Source organism: Theropithecus gelada, chromosome 12 (assembly GCF_003255815.1).
Source record: "Theropithecus gelada isolate Dixy chromosome 12, Tgel_1.0, whole genome shotgun sequence".
NCBI classification, from domain to species: domain Eukaryota; kingdom Metazoa; phylum Chordata; class Mammalia; order Primates; family Cercopithecidae; genus Theropithecus; species Theropithecus gelada.
In genome coordinates this window covers 22026576-22050069 of record NC_037680.1, presented here as the reverse complement: position 1 = coordinate 22050069, position 23494 = coordinate 22026576, and the positions used below count along the sequence as shown (strand labels likewise).

The window sequence follows — 23494 nt, the reverse complement described above, 5'->3', positions numbered from 1 at the left end:
TCCTACTCGGATCTCATCAGCCTTGCCACTGAAGACTTGATGGTGCCCTGAAATGGACACCCTGGCAACTACCATCTCTTCATCCCAACCAAGGGTAACCCTGATTGTGGTGGGTAGGCCAGTATGTTTTTTAATTAATACCAGGGCAACCTACACTGCTTTACCTAATTTTTCAGGATCCACCAAGTTCTCACAAGTCTATGTTGTAGAAATTAATAGAAAAGTCTCCAAACCCCAAGCCACCCCTCCACTTTTCTGCTCCCTGCCACCTTTTCCTTCACTCAGTCTTTCTTACTCCTGTCCTCATGCCAAAGTCTGCTCCTTTCAAACACTACTCTTCACTTCAGTGTTCCCCATAGTACCCAACACATCAACCCAGACCCCTCCAGGGCTTTTAACTTTATTCTACTCCTCCAACCTCCCACCTTAAAACATGCAACTTTTCCTTATCCCCCATCTGTAACCCCGCTGTTTAGGACATTTCCACACACTCAGTCAGAAAACACCACACCCCCATCCACATAGCCCTTAAAAAACCCACCCAGTTCCTATCACAGAAGCAGTATCCCGTCCCCTAAGCAACTCTCATAGGCCTAAAGCCTATCATTTCTTGCCTCCTCGCCAGTCACCTACTCCACCCCACAAACTCCTTTTAAAACAGTTATACCTGTTAAAAAGCCAGATGAAACTTATCACTTAGTCCAGGACCTCAGACTCATTAACCAAGCTGTACTCCCAGTATGTCCAGTAGTTCCTAACCCATATACTTTACTTTCCGCAGTTCCCTCCAATACCACCCAATTTTCTATTCTAAACCTAAAAGTTGCTTTTTTTTAAAAAAAAAAAAAAAAAAAAAACAATTCCTTTACACCTCGATTCCCCAAACCTGTTTGCTTTTACATGGGAAAACCCCAACTCCCATGTTTCACGTCAGCTCACCTGGTGCGTACTACCTCAAGGTTTCAGGGACAGCCCCCACTTTTTTGGACAGGCCCTTGCTAGTGACCTCTGTACCTTATCCCTAAAACCATCCACTCTACTTCAGTGTGTTAATAATCTGCTCCTGTGTAGCCCCTCTCAAAAAGATTGCAACACCCACACTCTCTCTCTCTTTTGAACTTCTTGACAAAACAGGGATATTAGATCTCCTCTAAGAAAGCACAATTATGCACCCCCTTAGTTATGTATCTAGGTCTAGCTCTTACCCCGTGAACCTAAGGGCTAACAGCCGACTGCATATACCTCCTCCAATCCCTCCTGCATCCGCGAACTAAGCAAAAAAATCTCTTTTTCTAGAATTAGCGGGATATTTTAGGCTCTAGGTTCCCTCCTTCGCTCTACTTGCCAAACCATTATACCAAGCTGCTAAAGCCCCCTCCATGAGCATTTAAAATCTGCACAGCCTATTACCCAGCCTTTCCTTCTACTCCAGAAGGCTCTCACCTCAACCCCCATCCTCACTCTCCCAGATCTCACCAAACCTTTCTCCCTCTATACTGACAAACAGCACAGAGTTACACTAGGTGTTCCAACCCAGGCTAAAGGACCCACCCTCCAGGTTATTGCCTACCTCTCTAAACAGCTTAAAGCCTCAGTTCTTGGATGGCTTGCTGCCTCCGAGCATTGGCAGCAGCTGCTGTCCTCACCCTTAGAAGCCTAAAACTATCTCTCCATGCCAACCTAACAGTTTATTCAACCCATAACATCAAAGACTTGCCAACTCACCGCAGTGTACTACATCTCATCTCTGCCTCACGACTCCTCCAATTGTATGTTCTAGTCATAGAAATCCCCCAAATCACTAGGCTAACCAGCTCCCGTCTAAACCCACCCATGCTTTTACCTGAAGCTACAACAGCTGAAGACCCTACGCACTTCTGTGTGAACACTGTTCAAACCTTTCTTCTACCTTTTCCAAACCTAACAGACCAATCCCTTCTTTACTTGGTTTGTAGATGGCAGCTCCTTCCTACATCAAGGACACCAGCATCCTGGCTATACTATAGTGTCCCCGCCCTACCCCACATACTATTGAAGCCAATCCACTCCCCCTAGGCACTACCTCTCAAAAAGCTGAACTCATTGCCCATACTAAAGTTTTCACACTGACAGGCGGACAACAAATTAACATATATTCAAATTCTCCTTATACGTTCCATATAGTACAGTCACACTCGACTATCTGGAAAAAACTGGGTTTCCTAACAGCAAAAAATGCTCCTGTCGTAAATGACTCTCTCATCAACAAACTCCTTCAAGCAGTCAGGCTCCTGCAGAAAGTTGCCATCATTCATTGCAGGGACCACCACACCCCACACAATCATATATCCGTTGGAAATGCGCTAACAGATTAGGTACAAAACAAATAGCCCTGCAACCCGTGCAAGGCCAGTTTCTGTCCCTGTCCTTGTTCTCTCCTCTTTACACCTCAGAAGAAAAGGAGGACTTCTGAGCCCAAAACCTTCAAAAGCAAGGACCATGGTATGTCAAGGAAACGCGCTTCATTCTTCCTCACTCTCAAAACCTTCCTCACCTCCAAAGCCTCCACAACTCTTTCCATGTCGGTTACAAACCTCTCTTGCAACTTCTCCATCCTGTTCTCACTTGTCCCCACCTTTTCAGCCATTTCTGTGAAATTACCCTGTCCTGCTCTACCTGCCGCTCAGTGTCACCCCAAGGCTCCCTCCAGTCGCCACCTTTTCCTACTCATCAAGCCCGGAGCCAGGTACCAAGGCAAGATTGGCAAGTAAACCTCACTCACAGGCCGTCCAATAAATGGCTCTGCTATCTTCTAGTCTTTGTCTATACTTTCTCTGGGTAAGTAAAAACGTTCCCAACAACTTCAGAAGGTGCAAATGTTGTCACACAAACTCTCATCATGCATATAGTTCCCCATTTCGGACTCCCAACATCCATCCAGCTGAATAACAGGCCCGCCTTCATCAGCCAAATTACCCAAGGTATCTCTACATCCTTAAATATGAAGTAGGTTCTCCACACACCCTACAGGTCTCAATCTTCAGGCAAAGTTGAAAAAATTAACTCTGTCCTTAAAGCCCAACTCACCAAGCTGGCTGTTAAAACCCACCAGCCATGGACAAAAAAATCTCCCTTTTGCCCTCATGAGACTCCGCACAACACCAAAAGCACCCTCTTTTTATAGTCCCTTTAAAATCGTGTATGGCGGAACTTTTATCTTAAGGCCTCCACCCTTACCAAACTCTAAGCCACTCAGAAATTACCTCTCCTCCTTAATCCAGACACAGTCTTTCATGCAAGAAGCAGCAAATGAGGCCATGCCTCTCCCTGTTGACACCTCCTTGTCCTCTCAACATAACTGTCTTGCAGGCACAGACGCGTTTCCAGACAATCCAGATGATGCTCCCACTACAAGGACACAGTGGATACCAACCCGTCTCTCAACAATACCCCAAAAATTAAGGTTTTCTTTTTCCAAGGTGCCCACGCCACCCCCTATATCACGCCTGAAGTAGTTATTGAGAAAGTCGCCCCTTTTCCCTTTGATCTATAACCAAATAGACAGGAATGTAAGATTCTCCCTGGGGCCCGAAAGCTTAAGGAGATGAATAACTCTTCCCTTCTCAGGCCCAGTACCCAGGCGCAAGGCTACTCAGTAGCATGCGCCGGCAAGATAGCAGAAATAGGAAAAGAGCCAGCAGAAAGACAGCTACCCTGGACGGAAGACACATGCCCCTTAAGACTGAGGAAGAGGCCATCCAGGTACACTGTAGCAGTTATGTCTGACTAGAACACTTCCTATTTACAGGAGACTATAAAACTTTTGTCCTGTCCTCACTTGGTGCTGACACCATTTTAGGCCTCAGCCTTCCTGCACCCAGGCACTCATTAAAACAGCATGTTGCTCCACACTGCCTCGTGTTGTCTGTTGGCGTGCTCCGGGGGTTCAAACCGACACAGAAACCTTACAACTATGATTAATTGAGTTGGTTACCCCAAATTCATATGTTAAAGCCCTAACCTCCAATGTGAGTATATTTGGGCATAGGCCTATAAATTAGTAATTAAGGTTAAGTGCAGTCATAAGGGTGAGGCCTTGACATGGTAGAACTGGTATCTTTAGGTGTCCTTATGAGACGTGTGAGAGAGAACAGAGAACTCTCCTCCAGTACACAAAAGAAAGGCCATGTGAGGACATAGTGAGAAGGCAGCCAAGAAGGGAAGTCAAGAGGAGAACCCTCACCAGAAACCAACCCTGACAGCACTTTGCACCTTGATCATGAATTTCCAGCCTCCAGTACTGGGAAAAAATAAATTTATATTGTTTAAGCCACCCAGTCTGTGGTGTTTGCTATGGCAGTCTGGAGACCCTTTCTTCTTCCTTTTCTGGAAACGAATTATCCAGTTATCTCCCAAAATGGGCTGTGGGAGTATTCACCTGGCAGCATCAAGTGGGCAAGGGGATCTGATATTCTAATTATATTTTAAACAGAATTTCAACAAATCTTTTTTAAAAATTCGTATTTTCATCACTACTTCTGGAGGTGTGAGGAATAAACTCTGACCTTTTTCCTGTCTTGCCCAAATTCCTAAGCGGCCTGGGGAGTAACACCCTACAAACCATAAAATCTCACCAGATAGGTTTTATTTAATCCTATATAACACAGCTTACTTTCCAACCTTACTCTAGCATAACATCAAATGACAGATAAAGAAGAAAATCAAAATATTTTACCCCAAAATATGTCTCTTTGACATATTTTGAGTGGCCCTACAAAGCCTTCTGTTGTGAAGGAAAATTCGCATCTATCAAGAATATGATGAATATCACTAAATCTTATCCTTTTCAGTCTCTTCCAATCCTGAAGAGATGAACTGAGAGACTAGAATCCTTTACAGGTATGAATAGGAAACAATTGCCATCTATTGCCTCTAAGGGCAGCCACCTATGAGACTTTATCTACATAATAAGAACCTCGGTTTCCATCACCCTTTATCTTCCTCCAGACACTCCTTTCTATTGATTCCAGGTTTTCAGATAATAACTCTTTCAACCAATTGCCAATGAGAAAATCTTTGACTCCACCTATAACCCTATGACCTATAAACTCCTACACTACCCACCCGTGCTCCTGTCCCATCCTCACCCCCAAACCTATGATACCTCACACGTGTAGATTAATGTCTTTCGTCAACCCAACCACCTTGGGCATGTGTTCTTAGGACCTCTTGAAACTGTGCCTTGGGTCATGACCACTCGTATTTGCCTCAGAATATTTTACAGAATAATTTACTCTTCAAATATTTTACAGAATTTGACTCTTTTCATGGTCAGGTGATTAGCAAGGTAAAGATGGCTTTTTTATTTTTTTGCCATTGGGAGATTAGGATTTGGTTTACATTTTTTGTTGTTGTTGTTTTTTTTTTTGATACCAGCAATTACTGCTTGTCTATCTGCCAGCCAACTCCCCAGATATTATTATTATCATCTCCTTTGTCATTCTATTTTGTCCTTTGGGGTTTAGACTTTGTAATTTTTTTTTTCTATTCTATTCAGAATTCTTTAGTGAGATTTTAGAAAAAAGAGCAGTTACATGCATGTGTTCAGTCCTAAATCAATTGGAAAATTATGGCTCTTTGGTAGTGTGATTAATTTTTTATTTCTTTGTATTTTACTTATGTAGTACATTAATTTTGGATTTCTTTGCATCTTCCTTTACTGGCAGTCCATGAGGATAAGGAAGGTGAGTGTTCTTATTCGTTTTTTCTTCTTTTTATTTTTCTTTCTTTCTTTATTTTTTCTTTTTTTTTTTCTTTTTTTTTTTTTTTTTTGATACAGGGTGTTACCCTGTCATCCAGGCTGAAGAACAGTGGTATGATTTGGGCTCACTGCAGCCTCAACCTCCCAGGCTTAAGCTAACCTCCCACCTCAGCCTCTCAAGTATCTGGGACTACAGGTGTGTGCCACCATGCTTGGCTAATTTTTACTTTTTTTTTTTTGTAGAGATGGGATCTCATCATGTTGGCCAGGCTGGTCTGGAACTCCTGAACTCAAGCAATCCACTCACCTCAAACTGTCAAAGTGCTGGGATTATAGGTGTGTGTCACCATGCTCAGCCCTTATTCACTTTTATGTCCTCAGAGCTCCCACAGTCATGACATATAGCAAAGAATCAATAATTACATTTTTAAAGAACAAGATACTCTCCAGATTTTAATGATTTGTCAGTTGCCGTAGTTTTTTCTATGCATAAGTCCAGCTTTCCCCACTCCATTTCCCTTCTAGTCACTTTGATTTTTTCTCTAATTACTGGTCAAGATTCAAATGAAATGAAGCAATAAAGACATTTGTATATTTGCTTATAAGAGAATAAGCCTTCAAAAAGGATTTGAAAACTTGAGTTTTCCCTAAGTCCTTAAAATAGTTCCAAATAGCACCACTCCAATTACCAAAACATCATTAATTTTTTTGAGTACCTTACATTTTAAACAATACTGAATATTTAAGCCAATTAAATAACTTTTTTCAAAATGTTAACACATTTACCATATAAAACTATCTTAAATACCACCGATAGTATATATAACTCTCTTTAAGATAGCACATTTCAGACTAAAAACAGCGTCAGCTATGTCATTTTCAGTAACATGAAGCTAAAATTTAAATAGATCACCAAAGATTTAATTGAAATGAGCAAAAACATGATTGGTGTCAAATGTTCATTTAGCATGTCAAAATGTTCATTATATCAAATAATTAAATTATAGAAAATTCATTTCAGTTGATTTTTATGAAATGTATTCAATTGTAAATTAATACAATGTGTATGTTTTTCATAGGTGTGATAAATATTACATTTAAAGTATGACAGAAAAAATAATAACATATTTTATTTTTATATAAATAACCTTGTTACGCTCACCATAGCAATCTTTGAGTTAACAAATTTAAGTTAAAAGTGTACCTCCTTTTTACTATTATGGATTAAAATAGAAAATCACGATGCTCTTCAATAATATTTTGATTTTATGACCTGTGTTTATAACTAAATGATAATATCTTTACAATTCATTTGGAAAAACTTCAGTGTTTTGTACTTACCTACAATGTCCTTCATAAGGCCTACAATACTCTCATCTCCTGTAATCCAAGGGCGCTTCCCCACTTCATGACCATAGGCTGCTCTGAAATTGAAAAGGGACGTAAACATTTCTTAGCTTTTGTGTGCATGTGTGTGATTATTTCAAATATCAGCTTTAGCAAATAAACATTTCTATGTGGACCTTTCTATGTGTTAGTAATTATATAAAATCAAGCTTTTTTAGAACAAAAAATATAATACTTGGGATTAATGTCTTTTAACTTCTCTTTTAAAATTTATTTTCTTTTTGTTAGGAAGAGGGGGGATTGTTCATATGTTATTTTAATATTTTGCTCTATTCTAGAGTCTAATTTTTTTGGTCTCAGTTATTTTGCAATTTTTAAGACTATTTGAACACACTTTTATACCTGTAGAATGTAGTATCTATACTAAAACTTACATACTGTTTTGTAAGGCTAGAGACTAAAATAATTATAAATTGACATTTAAAATATACCTATAATCTGTAAATTTAATAGAAGTATATAAAATACGATTATACTCATGATACCATTTTATATTAAATAACAAAATTTATGAATAATCAAAGCCAACACTGCTTGGTTTGACATATTTGCTAGCAATTTCATCTGTCACATTCCAGCTCAATTTTATTATTCTAGTAAGTATCCCAGGAGGCATAGTAGAAAAATGCAAAACACATAGAGTACTTCAACTTTCAAGAAATTTCCGTGAAATGAAGAAGGCAAGTATACTTGAAAAACATAGAAGAAATTAAAACAGAGGATTAAGGTGAAGTGCCTCTGAGTGCTGTTACATTGTTGTATCTTATGATGCTCTGAAGGTGGTGGTAGTTCTGTAAGCAGACAGGGAGGTCTCCAGGGATCATAACATTTAATATACTTGAGCCATCAGCCTGTTTTACAGCCTCCTGCCCTGTCACCTGTCTGTGTCCGAAGCCTGGTTTGTAATGCTGTCACCTTGTTGGTTGGAGCCAGCTTCTGCCAGACCGCAGCAACTCATGGATGATCCTGAGTGAACTGTCCTCATTACCATGCTAAAGTCTCCACCCTGGGGAGAAGCTATAGCTTCATTACCATACATGCAATCTATGCACTGGCATGATTACTCACTGAATCTCCACAACTGCGACCCTTCCTCTACATGTGATGATGCATCTTCTCCCCTATCACCCCATAAAACTCCCCTGTCACTTTTCCTCTGGGAGACACTGCTCTTGTGAAAACTCCCAGTGTCCTCCTTACTTATACCAAGTAATCAAACTTCTATTGATCAAAACTTGTTCCCTCTGTTTTTTTTTTTTAACTACAGAGAAATAGTTTATTTTAAATCATATTTTAGAATTAAGCAACATTTTAAAACTTATTTCATAGTAAATATTACAAAGATGGTTTCACAATTTAAAAGATAAATATTAAATGTTTGAGCCTGCTATATATTCCTCTGACTTTTTTAAAATTATACTTTAAGTTCTGGGATACAATGTGCAGAACATGCAGGTTTGTTGCATAAGTATACACGTGCCATGGTGGTTTGCTGCACCCATCAACCTGTCACCTACATTAGGTATTTCTCCTAATGCTCTCCCTCCCCTAGCCCCCACCCCCGACAGGCCCCAATGTGTGATGTTCCCCTCCCTGAGTCCATGTGTTCTCATTGTTCAACTCCCACTTATGAGTGAGAACATGTGGTGCTTGGTTTTCTGTTCCTGTGTTAGTTAGCTGAGAATGACGGTTTCCAGCTTCATCCATGTCCCCAGAAAGACCTTTGTTACCACGTGAATGAAGCCCATTTTTTCTGGGTAACAGTTCTTAATTCTTTAGGAATCCAAAAGTTTGTCAGCTTGAAAGAAAAGAATGAAAATATGCTTTTTGTATAGTACCAACCTGGGTTGAATCTGTGTCAGTAAACTGGTGCTGGTGGGCTGCTACTCCCTAAGAGGGGCAGTTAAGACCGGAGGACTAGAGCCCTGTTTTTCCTCCTTTGCAGATTTCCAAGGTGTAAATACTCCCATCATGGGTGATTTCATACTATCAACAAAAATTCTGAGTATTTAATAATTGGCTTTTGACATCTGGTATAAGTCAGCTGCAGGTCAGTACTGGTCATGAGACCACATTTATTGAAGCTATAGAGTTTCATTTTCCACATTTGTACAAGTAAATGGGTAACGATGTGGACCTTAAAGGATTCCCATGAGAAATAAATGAGATAACATGTGAAAGAGACCATTACATAGTACCCCGTTTCTGAGTCTTCTTTCCTAATGTAAATCTAATGCTAAAACTCCCTTCATCAGCATGTGGTATAGAACACAATTTTTAAACTAACATGTCTATTACCATATAAACTAAGATGAAGGAAGAGGACTTTCTTTGAGAATAAACATAGACTGCTAAGAACTAAGGATGGAAAAGAGGGGCAGTTGTTAGTTATTATTATTCATATTGTTATTAGACAGCCTGCAGCTTGCCTCTTTCTTGATTTTCAATATAAATGCTAAAGACAAAAATCATTATCACTAAATGGTAGTTAAAGGCAGATACTTGGATCCTTTTTAATTTTAATCACATAGAGCTCCACGGCCTTTGCTGATAGCACAATACATCTTATTACATTTAGGTAGTAAAATTCTATGTTCTGCCTCAGAGAATTTATATCTCAGAATATTATGCCACCTACTCCTCTCTCTGGTAGACACCGTGGTAATAATCTTTAGGGATATGTTTCTTCCTGCAATGCTTTTGGCATCTCCCTCCCTTCAAAATACCACACAGTGTCTGCTGCTTCATTTTGTTAGCCCACTAGCCTGGGGTAGTGAAATGTATTTACAAAGTGTTACCCAAATAAACCCAAAGTAAAGTGGCCTGTCATTAGAAAGAGTTGATGTAGATTAAAGTGCAGTTATACACATCAGTATTAGAGTTAGGAAAAAAATATTATATTGCTCAAACAAAACTACTTAAAATAGTTGCAGCATAGATGTAATCTTCTTTTACAAATGCTGGAAAGGAAAAGAGAGCATGGGAGAGAGTTAACTCACTGCCACAGAATAAATCATTGCTATAAGTGGGTGTTTTCTGAGACATCTACTAGGAGTATTCACTCACAAAATTAGGACTGCAGGATGGAAAATTAGTAAGTTAATAGAAACTTGGATCCTCTTTAAAGTAGGACTATGCTTTAACCATCCCACAAAATGAAAAATGGCCCTGTTTTTAGAAAGCTTCCTTCCATAAGGAAATAATTATGATTTCACAGCTTGCCTTCATTATATTATATTTTTTTTCCATGACCCACTTGATGATTAGCCAATAAAGACGTTGCGAGGCCGGGGATGGTGGCTCATGCCTGTAATCCCAGCATTTTGGGAGGTCAAGGTGGTTTGAGCCCAATTGTTTGAGACCAACCTGGGCAACATAGGGAGACGTCGTCTCTACAAAATTAAAGAAAAAATTAACCAGGCTTGGTGGCATGTGCCTGTAGTCGCAGCTACTCAGGAGACTGAGGTGGGAGGATAGCCCAGGTCTGAGAGTTTAAGGCCTCAGTGAACTATGATCACATCACTGCACTCCAGCCTGGGCAACAGAGTGAGACCCTGACTCCAAAAAAATGTTAATTAGAAAAACAAAAATAAAGATGTTGTGAAAAATCTTTGTAACATGCCATTCTATGTATTTTCTTATGTTCTCTTATTCAAACACTATTGCTCTTAAAGGAAGAAATGCTTAAATTAAATGAGATTAGAGGGGTCTGAAGGAGGCATCTACAACTCTCTGGCGTGTTTTATCAGTGTCCTGTCAGCACACACACACTGCCATGTAAAGTAAACTCAGTAGTGTATTCCTGATATTTAATTCAAAGGCACATTTTTATCTTTAAATAATCTTACCTAAACTGTCACAGTTCTTAGAAGAATCCCTGTAGAGACAAAACTATAGTAGGTTTTTGCTCTTATGAAAAAGAGAGAACACCCTTGATGTAGCAGATTTGACAATGTAAATGACCCAAAATATTGTGATTCTATTTTAGGGACATAGTACCCATTCCCCACCTTAAAATATGCTCTTTAGGACTTATATACCCTTCTGTTCTAGCTGGATTGTGGCATTATGATTATTAACCAATGTTATTCTCCATTAAAAAATCTAGGTCATTAGTAAATATTTAATATATTATTTCCAAATACTTATGCTTATTGCCTATTCATTGCAACAGACCCGTAGATTTCAGACATACTGTTGCTTCTTATTATTATAAAACCTTTTTGCTTATAATTATTAAGTATCAAATAAATATAATCACACAAAAAGTTTTATATTTCAGAATATTAGAATTGCCTAAATGTAGCCATTTTGCAAAATAAATATATTCCTCAATGTGTTATTAATCTACTTTAGAAATCCCATAGAGTTGAAAATGAAAATGCAAAATAATGGTAATAGCATTTTAAAACTAACACAGAGGTAAAAGTTTCTAAGAAAACAATTTTCACAGTTTGCCTTAAGAAAGTTTAAGTTTTAGAAATAATTTGGATCTACTATCATCTGAATGTGTCCCCTTCAAATTCTTATGTTAAAACTTGATCTGCCGATGTGACAGTATTAAGAGGTAGAGTCTTTAGGAGGTGATTCAGTCATAAGGGCAGAGCCCTCATGAATGGGATTAGGACCCTTATAAAAGAGGTGGGAGGCAGGTGTTTGCCTCTTCTGCCACATGAGGATGCAGCAAGAAGCACCATCTTGGAAGCAGAGAGCAGACCTTACCAGACACTAAGTCTGCCAGCACCTTGATCTTGGACTTCCCAGTCTCCAGAACTATAAGAATGTTCACTTCTCTTCTCTATAAATTATCCAGACTTGGGTATTTTGTATAGCAGTGGGAACAAACTAAGACAGATCCTAAAATATTTCTAGTTTTACCTCTATTCTTGGCTTTTCCTTAGTATAAGTAATCAAAGATGGTAGCCAGATGAATTACAAAATCAGGCTGCATTATGACAAAAAATTGTTTATTCAATACTTAGGTGTGGTAGGCAGTATGTCTGCAATAGGCCATAAAACTGGAGAAGATGGAATCCATGAGCCCAATGGCATTTCCTACTTTATAGCACTTGGATGGACAGAGATTTGACATCTATATGCTTGTGCAAAACCTTGCTTTGTTAAAGCACTCTAATTTTTATGTTACTGTTAAAATTATAATTTTTTTTGAGACTGGGTCTGACTCTGTTGCCCAGGCTGGAGTGCAGTGTCAAAATCTCAGCTCACTGCAACCCCCACCTTCCAGGATCAGGCGATCCTCCCACCTCAACCTGACGAATAGCTGGGACTACAGGTATGTGCCACTACGTCCAGCTAAATTTCTTTTGTATATTTTGTAGAGACAGGGTTTTACCATGTTGCTCAAGCTGGTCTCGAACTCCTGAGATCAAGTGATCTGCCTGCCTTGGCCTCCCAAAGTCTTTGGGTAACACCCTTGAACCACCATGCCTGGTCAAGATTATATATTTTTAACACTATCTTTTTCAACTAAGCAACTACTTTCAATGTGCATTACAGTGTTTAGTAAATGTGTAATCATCTTTGACTCAGCGATTCCCATAATCTTCCATTGGTCAAGAAGAAAGGGAGTCACTGACCTGGCTTGAGTACCAGCCAAGAAGTAGAGCAGAAGTGGCAATGAGGGAGGCAAAGAGGAAGAAGTGATCAGACAAAACTTACCACAATAATGCGAGGCCCTGGATCTAGAGGCAACTGAACACATGCAGGGTTTGATTTTAGTGCAAAAAAACAAAGCAACAGTCAGAACGAAAACTGAAGAGACCAACAGACCACTGAAGTGGCATGAAGACTACATGTATATATGTATGTATGTATTTAAAGACATGGTCTTGCTGTAGCCCAGGCTGGAGTGCAGTGACACAATAACAGCTTACTGCAGCCTCGACCTTCTGGGTGCAAGTGATCCTCTCACCTCAGCCTCTCACGTGGCTGGGACTACAGGCATGCACCACCATGCCCAGCTAATTTTTGTATTTTTTGTAGAGTTGAGATCTCACAATGTTGCCCAGGCTGGTCTGGAACTCCTGGGCTCTTGTGATCCACCCGCCTCAGCTTCCAAAGTGCTGGGATTACAGACAGTAGCCACTGCTCCCATCCCTTTGTTGCTCAGGCTGGTTTTAATTCCTGGGCTAATGTGACCCACATTGGCCTCCCATAGTGCCGGGAATACAGCCATGAGCCACCATGCCTGGTCCGACTACTTTGAACACATCTGAAAAAGGAGCAGCCACAGAAAGAAATGTTATCTAAACTTAGGCAAAGCCTCCTAAAAATACAGCTGCCATTGACCCATCCTCAGAGTTAGATGGACCTTAGCACCTGGAGGTACAAATTCAGCTGCCATTCATCTCCCTCTTGGGAGCTTCCAGCTAGGAAAGATACTGCCTATTAGCATCAGGATGAAAAAGCCCAATGGAAACCTTTATATTTTCCCACTGAAGCTCTAAAACTCTTCCCTTTAGTTAAGCTGGTATATAAACCCTTACCCATGGCTGTTCAGCAAACTACCCCTTGTAGAATTCTTCTATCTGAGTGTGAAATAAACTTTTCTCCTGTTAACCTGTCTGTTGTCAATTAATTGGCAGGCCCTCACCACTTTGACCTAAGTACTCAGTTTGTAGAGAAGTTTCCTCCCAACAGAACTTCAGCTGGAAAAGATCAGAAGTGGGATTTTAAGCTAAATATTTGGGAGATAAAAAACAATAACGAGCAAACACTTTTGGGATCAAAAACGGTGGGTGAGGTAGGGAGAATAGGCATGTGATCAGGCATCCCAAACACCACAGACATTTATGGGCAGGACCATGATGTTGACAGAGTCACTACAGCTTAAAACAAGAAGACTACATAAACTAAACAAAGCAAGGGTGGAATAGATGTCCATTTGCTTAGCAGTCTTCTTTAATTCACTGTACATTGCCTGAAGCATTAAAATACACAACCTTTCTGAATCATCTGTCTAATGAAAACTCAGTGAGAAGGTTTAATTAAAATGATGAAATTTTCCATCATCACAAGGTGAAATGTAAAAGACAAAGCAATAGAAGGGCATGAGGTGATTTCCTGAAATACAACTTTAAAGTCTTGAAAATAATCAACCAGTTTCTTACTTAAGTGGGATGACTATAAGGATATGAATAGAATAGCAGGGCAGAATATATTTTAAATGCTTAAAGGATAAAAATTCACAGCCTTGCTGAATGAATACCCAAGAGGCAAGGACACTCTATAAGTTCAAATTCATTCAATCTAATTATCTGCCCTCTCTTACATTAAGGCCAAAAATGAATATTAACCATTTTTATTAACTATGACCCCCATTCATTAAATACTAAAACCTGCTAGAGCAAATGTGGTGGTATGTATTTTGCAAATTATGCATAAAAGTTATGCAGATAAAGTTATAACATGATTAATAAATTATATAAACTTCTACCATTTTTGCATCAAGTTGTGAAATTACATTCTTAATCACTGAAATGAAGGATTTCACAGTGTTATCTAATAGCCATAGTTGTAATCATTTGCACAGTCAGTGTAAGCTACATATTATTTATTTATTTATTTTATTGAAACAGAGTCACCCAGGCTGGAGTGCAGTGGTGCGATCTCCGCTCACTGCAACCTCTGCCTCCCGGGTCCAGGCAATTCTCTTGCTTTAGCCTCCTGAGTAGCTGGGATTACAGGTGCCTGCCACCATGCCCGGCTAATTTTTATATTTTTAGTAGAGACGAGGTTTCACCATGTTGGTCAGGCTGGTCTCGAACTCCTGTGCTTAGATGATTCACCCACGTCAGCCTCCCAAAGTGCTGGTATTGCAGGCATGAGGCACCACTCCCGGCCTAATTTTTGTATTTTTTTTAGTAGAGATGAGGTTTCACCATGTTGGCTAGGCTGGTCTCAAACTCTTGACCTCAAGTGATCTGCCCACCTCGGCCTCCCAAAGTGCTGCAATTACAGGCATGAGCCACCGTGACTGGCATACTAATCTTTAAAGAACGAATATTGTTCCCAATTTGAAAACCAGTAGCATGAAGAATGAAGAAAGGTAAAGAATGTAGTCTGAGTTTCTGACAGCCAAATGTTTTTCCTCTGAAATTCTATTTGGTTTGGTTTCATCTTTCTGAAATGTTTTCCTAACTGTCAAGTTTGGCTCATCTTCATATTGATTTTTCAGTTTCAAATAATCAGAAAATATTTTTAAAATATTTCTGGTTATCATAAAAATAAGTGTCGATAATTTGGCCTAATCATGAAGAGATGAAGCTTCTAAACATTAACTCCACTCTTAATTATTAAAGAAATAAAATAAAATGATTACATATGGTTTAGGGATGTCAACACAGGAGAGGAACTTAAATGTTTAAATACTGTAAAAGTTTTAGTCCTGATTCTGCCACTAACTTGTTATGTCACCTTATTCTGATCCTCAGTTATTTTCATCAATCAAATGAGACTACTGAGCAGTTAAGGTTTCTCTGTATCCATGGATTCCCTCTCTATGGATTCAACCAACTGCAGATCAAAAATATTTAGGGAAAAAAATGGATGGCTGCATATATACTAAACATGTACAGACTTTTTTCTCATCACTATTCCCTAAACAATACAGCATAACAGCTATTTACATAACATTTATACTGTGTTAGGTATTATAAGTAATCTAGAGATTATTTAAAGTATATGGGACCATTGTGGATTTTGGAATGATAGGGAGGCCCTGGAACTAATTCTCTGCAGACAACCAAGGGATGACTGTACTAGGATTCTATTACACATCTTTCCAAATATTAGACAACCTAATGTGATTTTGTAAATGTTTGTATGTGATGTAGAGTAGTAGCTTTTAAAATAATACTTACATTTTGGCCCACTTATCTAGTTCTTCTTCAAGATATGTTTTAACCATTTTTGGCTGAAGACCAAGAGAATTTCCCAAGAAATAGATGGCATTTTCATCTTTATTCACTAATGATAAATCAACTGAAACAGAAGAAATGTCAAAAAAAAAAAAAAAGTTTTTTCAGTATGGTATTGTTAAGCCAGTACAAATAATTAATATAATCAACTCTAAGAAGGATAAAAAGTAATTAAAAATTACTCCCAAGGATGACATCAGGTCCTCTAAACAATAATTAACTTTTGCATTTACATTTTAAAATATAATTTAAACCTATAGAGGCTATTATGATGATCTCTCATATTTACTGTGCTCCATGGGGAAATCTAAATTAGCAACTACATCCAATCATGAATAGCCAAAGCATTAGAAAAGAGTTAAAAACAAATGTTTTCAATTAGGAAATACATCAGCCTATCTAATTGTATAAGAAGATTACCAGAATTTAGTCAAGTACTGACACTGTACTGATTTGTGTTGTAGAAATGGCAATTTTTTCAAAAATGCAAATAATTATTTATATAACTAAAGTAGATGTACTGGATTTATGTGTTTTTTTCATTCTATATCCATACACATGTACAGATAGTACTAACACATGTATAGGCAAAGATTGTTCTCTATATCTACTTCTTATTCATATAAATCAAACTTTGGTGATTTTTATCCTGCAGCTTACCCACTGCAAACAAACCAATCCATGTGCTTAAAACATAGTCTAGAAAGTCACAAGTTTATAGTCACAATTGTAAACTACTGAGTTTTGTCTTATATCTTAGGGGAAAAAAGACTAAGCTTCTTGTTTATATTTCATTGGAATCATTAAGTACTATGTTGGTCTTTATTTCAGACTACTTAATTAAACCTTTAAAGACTTTTTAGAGACATACCATCTATTTCAACCTGATCCCTTTTATAGATATTGTTCTTCATTGGCATCTTTTAAGCCTGACCAATACAAGATATGCACATATTGTTTACACGTGTGCCAGAAGAGCCCTCTTGGTTAAGGTATCATTATTTCCTGGACCTAGGATTAGATATGCCTCCCCATTTCCCATCCTCAAGGTTATCATGTCAGCCAGGCACAGTGGCTCATGCCTGTAATCCAGGTACTTTTGGAGGCAAAATCGGGAGGATCACTTGAGCCCAGGAGTTCAATACAAGCCTGGGCAACATAGTGAGACTCCATCTCTATTTATTTTTTTAAATAAAAGGTTATCACATCAATGGTTCTTGTCACATTGGACATTACTGATAATCTCCTTGTAGCTTGAGTCCAAGCTTAATGCCTTTGGGATTATATCCACAGTTTTTATGTCTCCTATGCTTTCTCTATACAACCCTTAAGAACATGAGAGCTCTAGGTTCCTAAATAGTTCCCAGTCCTTCAGTGTCAGCTGCTGACTCTTGCACAACTCAATGTCATTTGGATTCTGTTGGACATCTTGTTTAGTATTTAATGCCTATGAAGTAGGAGAAAATTCCCTTTCTGAAGCATTTATTGTATTTACCTTTTTTTCCCCAAAGGCAAGTCAGGATTAATGTACACCAGCCAATCTTATTCTTCAGGATTATTTTCTGTCTCCTGTACTGACAACTTTTTTTTAGCATATTGTGAGTTTAGTGCTATGCTAAAACGTGTATTGTAGAAATTATATTATTACATTTTTCTTTGAAGTAGGTGTTGCCAATTAGAGCACACATTTTTTGCAGTTTCTCAATGGTCCTCTTGGTTTTCTCTCTCACTTCAATGGCCTTTTCACAAAGGCCATGGAGCTTACTAGAACTTTCCTTTTCAAAGTGAACTGCTTGATTAACACATGTCCTGTTAGTAGATCCCAAAATTTTGGTTAAGTCACAATGCTTCAAGACCGCGGTTTGCTCTTCTTGTAGGTATTATTTTCCAACTCTTTCTTTTATTGCCTTTGCTTCTTATTTCCTGGAAAGTCTTCCTCCATTGAATTTAGCCTGATCTTATTAGGGGGAGGAAAAGGAGGATAAGCTGTCTCAGTTTCTTCCTCTTAATCCATACTGTCCAGATCTACTCTGAGAAAACACTGAGAGGTGTCATGATCTGGGGATCCTGTGGGTTCATGTTCAGATCAGATCATTTGCTGCACTTGTTCTGTTAATACCCAGCAGGCAGGATATTTAACCAGTACCTTTGTTTTAAGCAAGGCAAGGCAAACTTTTTCTGTAAAAAGCCAGAAAATAAATATTTCAGGCTTTCCAGGCCATACAGTCTCTGCTGCAATTCCTCCTTTTTGTTATGGTTGGATAAAAAAAAGCCATAGATAATTAAAAAACAAATGTGCCAGTCATCCTAAAAACTTTATTCCAAAAAGAAAGCAGAGATTTTTGAGCCTTGTCTGAGGGTCACACTTCAAATTCTGGCACAGATTGGGCATGTTAAAAGAGTTCATCGGTTCCCCCTATCAGCCAAGTCTCCACATTCAGCACATCCTCCCTGAGCTGGGAATACTTGCTTCATGTAACAAGCTCACCCCTAGTTTACGAGGGCTTTTAGAACTAAGGCTTCTAGGTAACTTAAACAGAAATTTATTGTCTTACAATTTTGCAGACTCTAAGTCCAAAATCAAGTGTTGGCAAAGTTGATTCCTTTCAAGCACTGAGAGGGAAGAATATGTTCTAGGCCTTTCTGCTTGGCTTATAGATGGCCATCTCTTGTGTGTATGGCGTTCTCCCAGTATGCCTGTGTGTTTCCCAACTTCCCCCTTTTATAAGAACATTACAATATATTGAATTAGGACCCGCTCTAATGATCTCACTTTAACTTGATTGTTTTTATAAGGACAGTCTTAGGCACAGGTGGTTAGGCTGTCAACACATGAATTTTTAGGAAACATAATTCAACCCATAGCACTCTGCTTAACGGTTCGTTTGACTTCAAACTTGTTTATGAGCTCAAGAATTTCAACTTTTAACAAGCAGGGCTTGCTCCAGTTAGTCCTTAAGTCAACAGTGTTAGAGCCATTCTTCTGGAACGCTCCCTTCTTGGAAAAGGCTACAGTATGATTGCTATAAAGCTCATGGTTCTGAAAACTCACTTGATTGCTTGAGGAGCATTTTAGTGCATCAGAAATGTCCACCACTGTGACCCTTATGAGCTTACTCTTTTAGTTTATATGAAGCTTAACCTAGGAACTAGTTTCAAAATATCAATATCACTTCAGATTTAAATATTCTCCTCAGCCCTAGCTCATGCTTGACTTAAGTTCAGGAAACTGCAGTTTGGAACAAAGTAATGTGTCTATTAACAATTTATTTTCTTGTTCCTCACTGCTACTGCTTCTAAGTCCTCCAATGGAGTGGAAAAAGAAAGACAAGAAAACCTTAGTCCAGCTTTGGTGCTTTTTGGTTAGCTCTTTCCCTATAAAGTATTTTTTGTGAGTTCATTAAAATCTCCTTCCTACTGGAGACCTCCAGTCTCCAGTTTCCTGAAGTAGTTAATGCATACTTAAGCTGATGTCTCATGATCTGCTTGCTACCACCACTTCCCACTTCATACAACATATTTCTAGAATATTTATGCAAAAATTACCACAACCCAACAAGCAGACTTCTCAGGTATGACCCTTTTGCAGTATATTTTTGTTATAGGAGTTATTAAGAAATTATTTTAGGCAAATAGGGATGAAAAGTGGTCCTTGGGAAGTTTTTGTTTCTTTTAAAGCAGCTCCAGAAATATTTCTTGTCTAACAGGAAAGCCCTGGCTCTTAGCTTTAATATGCAAATGCAGGCCATTAGAAACTGGGTCCACCAAACATGGTAAATTCCATCCTCTTCCTCTTGTCCCCACATGTGCCTGGCAACATGGCTGCCCTCACATATCTCCACAACTGGTCTCTAGCACAGTGAGAACACACACAACATTTATTGATAAAGTTCACCATCTTATATGGACATAGTTCATGTTGCCCTAAGATAATGACAATAATAACATCAAAGAGCACTGATCACAGATTACTATTACAGATATAATAATGAAGAAGTTTGAAATATTGTGAGAATTGCCAAAATGTACTGCAGAAACATAAAGTGAGTACATGCTCTTGGAAAAATGATGCTGTTAGACTTGCTGGAATCAGAGTTGCCACTAATCTTTAATTTGTAAAAAATGCAGTATCTGTGAAGCACTCTAAAGAAAAATGCAGAGCTCCCCAGGTGTGGGCACTTTTCCAATCAGGAAAACAGGTGAAGGGTTCAAGATGGCTAACTAGAAGTAGCTAGTGTATGCTCTCACAGAGAGAAAACAAAGTGGTGAGTAAATGCTACATCTTCAAATAGATCATCTAAGAGGTCATGTTGGGATTCAACAAGAAAGCAGCAGGGCCCACAGAGGAGAAAAGAGCAAAGCCAAGGACCTGCCCACCTGGAACCACTATAGAGCTTAGGAAGCTCCCTAAAGTCAGGAAAGGGTTGATGAGTGAGAGTTTCCAGGGGATCCAAACTTCTGCCATGGACCTTTGCAATCCTGGGCATGGGAGAAGCCACTGACCTCAGTGGAACTCCAAATCTACACAGAGACTAGCCTGGAGTCTTTGCAGGGGCAACACTTAAGCCCACAAAGAGCTGCACAGGCCTTGGATCCCTGAGCAGCTAGGCATCAGCTGCCATAGCCTCACCAGAGGCTACTGTAATGGTGTCAAGGAGTGGCCAGACTGCCTAAGCCAACAATAAAACAAGTCAAACACGGGCAATACATAATGATAAACGGTTCAATTCAACAAGAACACTAAACTATTCTAAATATATACATAGCAAACACTGGAGAACCTAGATTCATAAAACAAGTACTTCTAGACCTATGAAAAGACTTAGATGGTTAACAACACTAGTAGGGGATTTCAATACCCCACTTACAGCATTAGACCGATCATCAAGTCAGAAAACTAACAAATTTTGGACTTCGATTCAACACTCAACCAATGGGAGCTAATAGACATCTACAAAACATTCCACCCATCAACCACAGATTATACATTCTTCTCATCTGTAAACAGAACATATTCTGTGATTGACCATATGCTTGGAGATAAAGCAAGTCTCAATAAATTCAAAAAACTGAATACCAGCCATACTTTCATATCACAGTGGAATAAAAGTCAAAATCAATACCAAGAAGATCTCTCAGAAGTACACTATTACATAGAAATTAAGCAGCTTTCTCCTGAATGACTTTGGGGTAACCAATGAAATTAAGGCCAATATAAAAAAATTCTTTGAAATAAATTAAAACAGAGATACAACCAATATGCCAAAATCTCTGAGATGCAGCAAACGCAGTATTATGAGGAAAATTTATAGTGCTAAGCACCTACATCAGTAAGTTAGAAAGACCTGCAATTAACAATTTAGTAACACACCAAGAGGAACTAGAAAAGCAAGAACAAACTAACCCCAATGCTAGTAGAATAAATAACTGAAATCAAAGGAGAAAAGAATGAAATCAAGTCCTAAATATTCATAGAAATGATCAATGAAACCAAAAGCTGTTTCTTTAAAAGGATAAACAAGATCAGCAGACTAGTATCTAGATTAAAAAGAAAAAAATAAAGATGATTCAAATATGCACAGTCAGAAACAACAAAGATGACATTACAACTAATCCTGTAGAAATACAAAAGATCCAGCTGGGTGCGGTGGCTCACACCTGTAATCCCAGCACTTTGGGAGGTTGAGGCGGGTGAATCACGAGGTCAGGAGATCCAGACGATCCTGGCTAACATGGTGAAACCCCGTCTCTACTAAAAATACAAAAAAATTAGCCGGGCGCAGTGGCGGGCTCCTGTAGTCCCAGCTATTTGGGAGGCTGAGGCAGGTGAATGGCGTGAACCCAGGAGGCGGAGCTTGCAATGAGCTGAGATCATGCCACTGCCCTCCAGCCTAGGCGACAGAGTGAGACTCCATCTAAAAAAAAAAAAAAAAAAAAAAAAGAAAGAAAAGAAAAGAAAAGAAAGAAAGAGAGAGAAATACAAAAGATCCTGGCCGGGCGTGGTAGCTCATGCCTGTAATCCCAGCACTTTGGGAGGCCAAGGCGGGTGGATCACCTGAGGTCGGGAGTTTGAGACAAGCCTGACCAACATGGAGAAACTCCGTCTCTACTAAAAATACAAAATTAACCGGGTGTGGTGGCACATGCCTGTAATCCTAGCTACTAGGGAGGCTGAGGCAGGAGAATTGCTTGAACCTGGGAGGTGGAGGTTGCAGTGAGCCAAGATCACGCCATTGCACTCCAGCCTCGGCAACAAGAGCGAAACTCCGTCTCACAAAAAAAAAAAAAAGAAGAAGGAAGGAAGGAAGGAAGGAAGGAAGGAAGGAAGGAAGGAAGGAAGGAAGGAAGGAAGGAAAGAAAGACAGACAAAGATCCTTAGAGACTATGAACACTTTACCCATGAAAACTAGACAATCTGAAGGAAGTAGATAAAGTCCTGGAAAGAAATAACCTCCCAAGACAAAACCAGGTAGAAACTAAGACCCTGAACATTCCAATAGAGTTTCAACTTTAATCAGTCATAAAAAACTTACCAACCAAAAAAACGCCTGCGCCAGATGGATTCACAGCCAAAATCTATCAGACTTACAAAGAAGAGCTGGTACCAACACTGCTGATACTATCCCAAAAAATTAAGGAGGAGGTGACTCCTTCCCAACTCATTCTAGGAAGCCAGCATCACTCGATACCAAAATATGCCGAAGAAATAATAATAACAACAACAACAACAACAACAAAATTACAGGTCAATATCTCCATAGAAGCAAAAATCATCAACAAAATACTAGCAAACCAAATCCAGAAGCACATGAAAAAGTTATTTCACTACATTCAAGTAGGTTTTATCCTGGGATGCAGGGTTAATTCAACACATGTAAATACATAAATGTGATTCAGTATGTAAAGATAATTGAGAACAAATACCATATGATCATGTCAATAGATGCAGAAAAAGGTTTCAGTAAAATCCAATATCCCTTCATGATAAAAACCCTCAACAAACTAGGCATCAAAGAAACATACCTCAAAATAATAAGAACCATCTATGACAAACCCATAGCCAACATCATACTGAATGAATAAAAGCTGGAAGTATTCTCCTTAAGAACTGGAACAAGTCAAAGATATCTCCCATTCCTTTCCAATGTAGTACTGGAAATCCTAGCCAGGGCAGTCAAGAGAAAGAAAGCAAAGGAATCTAAATAGAAAAAAAATTATTTATCTTTACTAATGATAAGATTCTATACCTAGAAAACCCTAAAGACTCTACCAAAATTCTTCTAGAGCTGCTACACAACTTCAGTAAAGTTTCAAAATACAAAATCAACATTAAAAAACGAGGAGCATTTCTATATGCCAATAATGTTCAAGCTGAGAGCCAAATCAATGCTACAATCCCATTTGCAAC

General features: G+C 38.8%; 1 protein-coding gene across 4 annotated transcripts in view; it reads right to left on the bottom strand.

Moving 5' to 3' along the window:
* KYNU (kynureninase) overlaps positions 1 to 23494 on the bottom strand; it is a 296464-nt gene that overhangs the window by 112583 nt on the left and 160387 nt on the right. For all 4 annotated transcript variants that reach the window (XM_025405226.1, XM_025405224.1, XM_025405227.1 and 1 more), the window contains 2 exons: positions 16030 to 16150; positions 7082 to 7164 (listed from right to left, as the gene is read on the bottom strand). In XM_025405226.1, coding sequence (XP_025261011.1) covers positions 7082 to 7164; positions 16030 to 16150 — 204 coding nt within the window. The remainder of the gene's footprint in view (positions 1 to 7081; positions 7165 to 16029; positions 16151 to 23494) is intronic.